Consider the following 9,544-nt stretch of genomic DNA (forward strand, 5'->3'; position numbering starts at 1 on the left):
CAGGGAGAAGAGGATGAACATTGGAGAACATTAATGGATGTTGCATAACTAACACAGTGATATAGCATGAACACCAAAAATAAATACAGCAGACAGTCATAGGGTTGTTGTGCACTACACTTCCCAAGTTCCAAGTCCTGGTGCAAGCTTTCATGAACTGGACATGGGTTGAATCACTATTGTGCTATATCAATCAGATAGAGAGGATCAAAATAGACATTTATTTATTTATCTGAAAATGTTGCTGGTTGTTACTTTAAGGGATTCAAACAGTTCTTCAACAGAAAAATGTAAAATGTAAATATATTCAGGCCACAAAGAACTTCAGACTTCAACTTAGATTTTAACATCTTCTTTTATTTTGGCACGTGACACCAAAACGTGACAATCAAAACATTTGATTGAGATGTCAGATATCATCTTTGTCAAGCCTCTGAAATGTTACCACTATGATTCAACCCCTCCTAGACAATGTCATGCAAATTAGAGGCGATAACTGGCAGTGTTGGATAACAAAAAATTACATAACAAAGACTTTTGTGATCATTTTTTACGATCACATTTTTTTATATTTGAGTACAGCAGATAAGAGAGACAGGAAACACAGTACAGAAACACAACTTGAGAGCTGAACTCAAAGCACTGTAACTATGGTATGAGCCTTAGCCTCTATGCTATGGAGCAACATTTTTATGAACAACTATACTGAACAAAAATATAAACGCAACACTTTTGTTTTTGCTCCCATTTTTCATGAGTTGAAATAAAAGATCTAAGACTTTTGCTATGCACACAAAAGGCTTATTTCTCTCAAATTTTGTTCACAAATTTGTTTTAATCCGTGTTAGTGAGCACTTCTCCTTTGCCAAGATAATCCATCCACTTGACAGGTGTGGCATATCAAGATGCTGATTAAACAGCATGATTATTGCACAGGTGTGCCTTGGGCTGGTCACAACAAAAGGCCACTCTAAAATGTGCAGTTTTATCACAACACAATGCCACAGATGTCGCAAGTTTTGAGGGAGCATGCAATTGGCATGCTGACTGCAGGAATGTCCACCAGAGCTCATGTTGCAGCATGATAATGCACGGCCCCATGTTGCAAGGATCTGTACACAATTCCTGGAAGCTGAAAACATCCCAGTTCTTGCATGGCCTGCATACTCACCAGACATGTCACCCATTGAGCATGTTTGGGATGCTCGGGATCGGTGTGTACGACAGCGTGTATAGATGATAGAGCTATTTATGATGATTTTGGTGTAGTTGTTTATGGTCTTTCTTGGCTGCATTGTCAAATATGTGAGAAAAGGTATGTTGTAGCTTTGTAAGGTGAGAGGCTGAGTGAATGCAGAAGTAACTATTTATCTCAGCTGTTTAGAGTGTGTTGAGCCTCAGGTTGTCAGTATACCATGATCCAGGACAGACCAGTTTTTTTCTGCTTACAGGCTGGCTGTTGTGAGTGATAAGTCTCACCAGGCATTGAATTTGAGAGGTCACTGGAGAAGCAGTTATTGATGCACAGAAGGGATAGGAAAGAGGAAAAAGCACACATCTGTACCATAGTGACGGGGCTTAGCCTAGTCTTTGATTTTACCAACAATACTTTGACATTTCACCTGAAAGTTCTTTTCTCAGCTCTCAAAATGTGGACCTTTGGGGTATTATTTTAAGGTTGGCTTTAGAGCAAGAAATTTAATCTATGAAATGGGATGCTTTGAGTGAGTTTGAGGCGATTCCCTAATATTATCACTTTATGATAATTATCACTTTAATGATCATGCCTGTGATTTTGAACATTGCACATGCTCTGTGGCAGGGAACATGTGCAAGGGTTTTAAAAACACGCTGAACTTCCTCGTGGTGGGAAATTCCAGTCCTGCAGCGGTGGGAGGGAACGCCCATGCAGAGGTAAGAATTATAAAGTTGTGAAGAAGAATTCATTAGTCATTTTCAAAGGAGACATCGCAAGACACACAACAGTGGGATCCCTTTACGCTTAGTGCGGCTGTTTAACATGAGTGTTGTAACCTATAAAGGTAAGACTGAGTTCACATTACAATGTAATTACAATGTAATTATTCACTGTCATTTTGATAGACGGGACATCATTTTCCACCCACGACTTTCCAGTTGCTATGCTTCACCTCACTAACTCCTCTCTCAAAATACTTACTGTCAATACACATATAAGCCAAAGACTATTTCTTTGTGCTGGTTTTATGTCACATGTTTTCTGTATTTTGTCTTATATGTGGTCTTTGAGAAAATTAGTTATATAGTTGAACCAGACAACTGTGCTGAATGAATTCTGTTTTAGTTTATTCTGCACGAAAATGATTGTTGAATGAATTTCATTGAAGTCAAATCTGTAGCATGCAAGAAAAGGCTATTATGTAATAACACCGCATTATGTAATAACTCGACAAAATGTAATACATTTTCACTTCATTATGTAATAACACCCGCATTTTGTAATAATCTGCCGCATTTTGTAATACACAGCCTGAACGCAATATGTAATATATTTCCCCGCATTTCGTAATAAATTATTACATATTGCTTTATTACATATTGCTTTATTACAAAAAAATTATTACGAAAAGGCTATTATGTAATAACACCGCATTATGTAATAACTTGACAAAATGTAATACATTTTCACTTCATTATGTAATAACACCCGCATTTTGTAATAATCTGCCGCATTTTGTAATACACAGCCTGAACGCAATATGTAATATATTTCCCCGCATTTCGTAATAAATTATTACATATTGCTTTATTACATATTGCTTTATTACATATTACTTAACTAAAAGCATCCATGAACAGTGTGGTTTTGAGTCCTGATCAATCAATCAATCAAGTTTTTATTTGTCACATGTAATCATTCAGGTACAATCACAGTGAAATGTAATCCCGTCAGTTCTGATTCAAAAGTTTCGAGGATTAGGCTACTTTTAAGATTGACAGGGAGTCTGTTTCAGAGATGCGCAGCATAGTGACTAAAGGTTGCTTCACCAAGTTTAGCCCTGGCACTGGACACTGCTAGCAGCCCACTCCCACTTGACCTGAGAGGCCTGGCAGGAGTGTACTCTTTAAACATGTCTGTAATGTATTTGGTCCCACTCCATGTATTGATTTATAAACAAGCAGCATTGCCTTATATTAAATTCTGTGGCTGACAGGAAGTCAGTGTAGTGACTTAAGAATCGGGGTGATGTGGTCTGACCTTTTGGTCCCTGTAAGAACTCTAGCAGCTGCATTTTGAATAAGCTGAAGCTTTTTGATGGTCTTTTTGGGGAGCTCTGTCAAAAGACCATTGCAGTAGTCTGCTAGAAATAAAAGCGTGAATGAGTTTTTCCAGGTCGGCTTTTGACATGAAGTCCCTGAGTTTGGCTGTATTTGTAAGATGATAAAAAGCTGATCTTGTTACTGCTTTTATGTGGCTATTTAGACTAAGATCAGAGTCAACTATAACGCCGGTCTAATTTAATATTTGGGAAGTTTAATTTAGCTTAATTGTTAAAAATATAACATGTGTACAGATGAAGACATCCATTTTGGTTTGTTATTACATAATGCACTGTATTATTACATTTTCATCATAAAAAAAAAGTGCAACTCCCTCATTTTGTAATAACCACCACAATATGTAATATTTTATTACAAAATGTGGGGAAATTTATTACATATTGCGTTCAAGCTGTGTATTACAAAATGCAGCAGATTATTACATAATGCAATGTTATTACATAATGCGTTGTTACAAGGCTTTATCAACACATTGTACATTGATTGCTATGAGATAATGAAATTAGGGGTCAAATATTACATGAACCTCAACATAACAAGATAAATGCAAAAAGGCATATTTAAGGTATTAGAATTTACGGTGACATTCCCTTGTATTCATCTTTCCCCACAATTTGTTGAATTAAAAAAAGAAAAAACGCTACAGTGAGTGTTGAAAAGTGATGATGATTTATTAATATTTTGGAAAGAAACCCTTGAATGCAGCACATGGAAGACATTTTCTGGTATTCTACCAAGGTACATCCTTTTAATTATGCTACAGGTATTTAATTATGCTGTGAGCAGGATTTTTCAGATTGCAATGACAAAGTGCTTCACAGAAACAAGGAAATAAAACACAGATAAAATCAGATAAAGGCAGAAAGTAAAAAGTAAAAGACAAGGAAACAGTAGAATAAAGCAGAAACAATACAACTGAAATATACAGGTACATATTTATTTATATACATTGTTATTTCATATATATATGTAATTATTAACCTCTGGTCATTGTAACCTTGCTACTGCCTGGAATTAAAAAATGCACTCTGACACTCTGCACTCATCAAAATCTTATCTCTTATCTCACCCTATCTAAAATGCAATCATGAAGCTTGAGCATTTCTTCAGCTGAGATCCATATCCCAGTCTGGAGTGTGCAAGCAGTATTCATTTTTATGACATCCACGCACTGTATGACAAAAGGTATATTTTTATCTGACAGGGTCTGGACGTTTAACAGAATCCTATGAACGGAGGATTGTTCTAGTTGGGAAGACCGGAGTTGGGAAGAGTGCAGCAGGAAACACCATCTTGGGGAGAGAAGCTTTTGAGTCTGAACTGTCTCCGACTTCCCAGACATCTGAATGCAAGAAAGCCAAGGGAGAGGTCGGAGGACGAAAGGTTGCCATTATCGATACTCCGGGGCTGTTTGACACAAATTTTACCCAAGAGGAAGTGTTGAAGAGGATCAAGATGTGCATCTCTCTGTCTGCTCCTGGTCCTCATGCCTTCCTGGTGGTTCTTCAGCTGGGCAGGTTCACGCAGGAGGAGAAAGAAACAGTGAAGATGATTCAAACCACTTTCGGTGAAGAGTCGGCGAAACACTCAATGGTGTTGTTCACTCATGGAGACAAACTGAAGACAAAAACAATTAAAGAATTTGTTTCACAGAGTGAAGACCTGAAAGACATCATTCAGACATGCCATGGGCGATATCACGTTCTCAACAACGAAGTGAAGGACCACTCACAGACCAATCAGCTCCTTGATAAAATTGACAAGATGGCTATGGTTAATAAGGGGCACTACACCAATGAGATGTTCGCGAAAGCAGAAAAAGCCATAGAAAAGGAGAAAGCAAAACTCCTGAAAGAGTCTGAGGAACAGAGGCAAAAGGAACTGGAAGAACTGAGGGTCAAATTTGTCGGAAAAACCTTTCACAGGGAAGAGAAAATTGTGCATCTCAGGTATGAGGCTAAAGCCAGAGCTCAAGCTGAAAGATCAAATGACTTTGTCACAGCTCCGGTAATGATTATAGCAACAGCTTGTGGTGCTACCGTTGGAGGTTTGCTTGGAGCTGTAGCAGGCCCAGTTGGTTTGGTAGTAGGAGCAGCAGCCGGAGCAGCTGTTGGAGCTGCCATTGGCGCAGTATCAATTAAAATCTCAGATAAATGCAATGTGCAATAAGGAAATACAGTTGAATCCTGATGATTAGGATTTATTTGATTTGTCATGCTACAAGTCTGCTTCATTAAGTAGCCTAATCTGCAACTGCTAAAATGTAAACTCTTACTATATACAGATGCTAATTTACATGAAACATGACACTGGTGATCACGGTTTGGCGATATGTGTAGCAATTCAACTTGTATTATTTTACATCTTTAACAATTTCTTGGTTTGATAATGAATACTGATTGAATACTGAATAACATGATTTACTTAAAATATGTTTTATTATGATAGAATATGAATCTTTATTTGTGTACATGTAGCCTCTCAATAAATTATGTAAAACTGTCTAGGTGGATTTTGAACACTTCTTCCACTTCTTGAACGCATGTCTCCTGCAAACTACAAGCCAAACTCCAAACTGCTGTGTTTTTTTAAGGTTTTAGTAAACTTGTATCAACCAAACTGATATATTTTGAGTCAAAATATCTTTGAGAAATTCCAATTTGGTTCATGAGCACTACATAGCACAGAGGCTGCTCGCATGACCAACAACTTTCTTTTAGCAGCAGATGCGTGGGAATGTTTCATTTTAATTATTTTAGATCTTATTGTTGCCTTCAATACTGTAGACTGTACCATGTTATTAGATGGCCTGGGGAACTGGGTGGTCTCACACAAAAAGTTCTTCACTGGTTGAACTGCTATCTCTCCAACAGAGGGCTTTCAGTCAACAAAGGCAACTCATCATCAGCAGACATCACAGTGGAGTCCCGCAGGGTTCAATTCTGGGCCCCATCTTATTCTCAATTTCTATGCTTCAAATTGGACATAATAACTGCAAACATAACAAGAATTTCCATTGTTCAGAAATAGTCATTTTGAGCCCACCCAATTCCATCAAATCAATCCACCATGAAGTAGATACTGTGTCTGTCAATGTAAAGCTAGTAGCAAGAAACGTAGGTGTATTTTTTATATAAATTTGAGCTTTGACACAAATCTTGTTTATTTCAACTGAGGAATATTTCAATTTTTTTGTGATCTGGAAAAAGTCACCCATGTTTTTATCTGTTCTCACTTCATCTTCTCTCAGACTGCTGTAACTCTCTGTATTCCTACCTCAGTCTATCATCCCTCTTTCATCTCCAACTTGTACAAAATGCAGCAGTTAGGGCTCTTACTGGAATAAAAAGACAAGATCACATCACAGCGATTTTTTACCATCATGGCTCCTAGACTTTGGATCTACCTGCCTAAGGGGGTCAGGCTGCAAAATCTGTATAATCTTTTAAACCACATCTTTTTTATGGATTTGCTTTCATGTGATGATCTTTTATTCATTGTTTTTGACCTCCCATGGTTCTTGCCTTGCTTTTATAGTTTCTACCCTGATTTTATTGCCTTTGCTGTCAATCATATGTTCTTTCTTCTCCTTTGTAAAGCACCTTGTAACTGTTTTGAAAAGTACTATGTAAATAAAGATGATGATGCTGATGCTGATTATTGTTATTATTATATGTCTAGTGTGAGTGTGTAACTGAGATAGGACTAGTGAAGAAGAAAGTGCATTAAGAAGAAGAAACACTAGCATGAAAGTAGGAATAGAGGGCGGGAAAGTGTAAAGAAAGTTGCTGGAGTGGGTTGCCATCACTAAAATAACTCCACAGTCTGCAAGTAGTGAGCTATTACTGCTGTAGATGCCTGTTGTGAAGGCCTTTCTATCTGGATTCTTATGTAACAATGTAACTGCTTGACGTTCTAGGTAAAGATGTCAGGCAACTTGCACTGTGATGTACGGTACTATACTTTTATTAACCTACAAACCTCTATGTGTTGAGGTTAAGCAGTAGCAGCGCAAAATCTTAAAAAAAGATTGTGGCATGTTTTATCTTTACAGGGTCTCGGAAGACTGATGCAGTCCGAATAATTTTGGTTGGGAAGACCGGAGTAGGGAAGAGTGCAGCAGGAAACACCATCTTGGGGAGAGAAGCTTTTGAGTCTGAACTGTCTCCGACTTCCCAGACATCTGAATGCAAGAAAGCCAAGGGAGAGGTCGGAGGACGAAAGGTTGCCGTTATCGATACTCCAGGGCTGTTTGACACAAATTTTACCCAAGAGGAAGTGTTGAAGAGGATCAAGATGTGCATCTCTCTGTCTGCTCCTGGTCCTCATGCCTTCCTGGTGGTTCTTCAGCTGGGCAGGTTCACGCAGGAGGAGAAAGAAACAGTGAAGATGATTCAAACCACTTTCGGTGAAGAGTCGGCGAAACACTCAATGGTGTTGTTCACTCATGGAGACAAACTGAAGACAAAAACAATTAAAGAATTTGTTTCACAGAGTGAAGACCTGAAAGACATCATTCACACATGCCATGGGCGATATCACGTCTTCAACAACGAAGTGAAGGACCACTCACAGACCAATCAGCTTCTTGATAAAATTGACAAGATGACTATGGATAATGGCGGGGGGCACTACACCACAAAGATGTTCGAAAAAGCAAAAAGCGCTAGAAAAAAAGAAAAGCGAAAGCTTTTAAAGGAGCTGAAGGCAGAAGAGCGACAAAGGATGGAGGACCTGAAGGCTGAAGTTGAAAGAGAAATGACGTTTTTACCAAGAGGGTCAATTAAGCATAAGTCTAAATGTCTCCTACAATAAAAAAAAATGGTGGTATTTCTTAATTTTGTGTTGTCATTGTAGTCAGTGTTTCTTTTAGAGTTTCCATGTTTTTTACTTAACAAATACTTAAGAGAATGAATCGGATGGGTAAACCATTAGGCACTTGCATGCGTTAGTCTCAAGGTGGAAACCTATTAGTCTGTGTTAGTCAGTGGAAGTTGTCCTTTCTCACTAGTATTAGAACTGTCAATTGCATGGGTGAATGGTGCCAGTAAACAAGCACTAGAAGCTCTTTCGAATGCAGTAGAAGCAGTTAAACCTCGCATATAGATCTGGGCGTGCTTTCGGTGGTGCATCTTAGGGCTGAGTTCATCTTTTATTGACTAATGATGGACTGGGATACTGGGATGAGCTTAGCCGGGGATGCTTTTGTCGAACCTAGACCAGGATTTCTATGCATTGAATCTGATGTAATTGCATATGCATTTATGCATCCATTTATGTCTGTATGTCTGTGTTAATGCGAGGGTTTATCTCATTGGCTTCATGGTAGATGTGTCATTTCTCACTCAGGGTTACATTTACTTGTGGATTTGTGTGCAGGCATGTTGGTATATATGCACCTGGTGTGTTAATGTTTCAATGTGTGTATGAATCATGTGGATTAATATGCATGTACTATATATATATATATATATATATACATATATATATATATATATGGATTATATACATTGGTATACTGATAGCAGCTCTATGGAATATTTTAGTTTATTTTGACTGTTGCAACAAAAGAATGTATTAATTAAACTTGAAGATGTGTAACAGCTGTATTTTTTATGTTACCACCTTTTTCTTTTATTTTTCAAATTCAACCTCTAACCTACCCCATAAAGAGAAAACAAATTTGGTCACGAAAAATGGGCAATGTTATTCATGTACAAAATTATGTTGTTATGATGACTTGAAATAAGCTCTGTGTACACGATAGTGTGATGGAAAATTTGTGATCTTAGAGCACTTTTAACAACTCTGTCATGGTTAATTTAGATTTGAGATGTCATAATCTGATGGATCAAAAATTGATTTAGCCAGGCAAAATGAAACAGTGATTTCCAAGTGTCACAAGGTTGCTGGATATTTTGTGGGCTGTGAATAACAAAATAAAAACAAGCTATTTAAACTTAATCAGAAGCCAATTTATATGCCAAACCGACAGATTACTAAACTTGATAGAAGGCACATACTTAAGTGGATGCCTGTTGTTTTCAACCAAGATTTGAGATTTAACCTTATTGTTCAAATGTATTTGTCCATTCAGTTAAAAATAGAAACATGTCTTCAAACAGCTCAGTTAACGCAGCAAACCGAAGAACAAAAGCAACAAACACTAAAATGTTCCAAATAAGTGCAATAAAAACCTTTGAGTGCATTTGGGTGCATTTGT

General features: G+C 37.6%; 2 protein-coding genes across 2 annotated transcripts; both read left to right on the top strand.

Moving 5' to 3' along the window:
* The first annotated feature begins 1,954 nt into the window (after nt 1-1,954).
* LOC139911595 (GTPase IMAP family member 7-like) lies at nt 1,955-6,972 on the top strand. Its single transcript, XM_071899138.2, has 2 exons — nt 1,955-2,042; nt 4,526-6,972. Exons 1-2 carry the CDS (start codon nt 2,021-2,023, stop codon nt 5,488-5,490), a joined length of 987 nt encoding a protein of 328 aa, XP_071755239.1. The 5' UTR covers nt 1,955-2,020; the 3' UTR covers nt 5,491-6,972.
* LOC139911597 (GTPase IMAP family member 9-like) lies at nt 1,965-9,529 on the top strand. The gene is made up of 2 exons (XM_071899139.2): nt 1,965-2,042; nt 7,376-9,529. Exons 1-2 carry the CDS (start codon nt 2,021-2,023, stop codon nt 8,134-8,136), a joined length of 783 nt encoding a protein of 260 aa, XP_071755240.1. The 5' UTR covers nt 1,965-2,020; the 3' UTR covers nt 8,137-9,529.
* Nucleotides 9,530-9,544: the final 15 nt, after the last annotated feature.

Source organism: Centroberyx gerrardi, chromosome 17 (assembly GCF_048128805.1).
Source record: "Centroberyx gerrardi isolate f3 chromosome 17, fCenGer3.hap1.cur.20231027, whole genome shotgun sequence".
Lineage (NCBI taxonomy): Eukaryota > Metazoa > Chordata > Actinopteri > Beryciformes > Berycidae > Centroberyx > Centroberyx gerrardi.

Coding starts and splice junctions, on each gene's coding strand:
- LOC139911595 (XM_071899138.2), top strand. CDS start 2,021: ATGAGTGTTGTAACCTATAAAG. Junction 2,043..4,525: donor GAGTGTTGTAACCTATAAAG/GTAAGACTGAGT, acceptor TTTATCTGACAG/GGTCTGGACGTTTAACAGAA.
- LOC139911597 (XM_071899139.2), top strand. CDS start 2,021: ATGAGTGTTGTAACCTATAAAG. Junction 2,043..7,375: donor GAGTGTTGTAACCTATAAAG/GTAAGACTGAGT, acceptor TTATCTTTACAG/GGTCTCGGAAGACTGATGCA.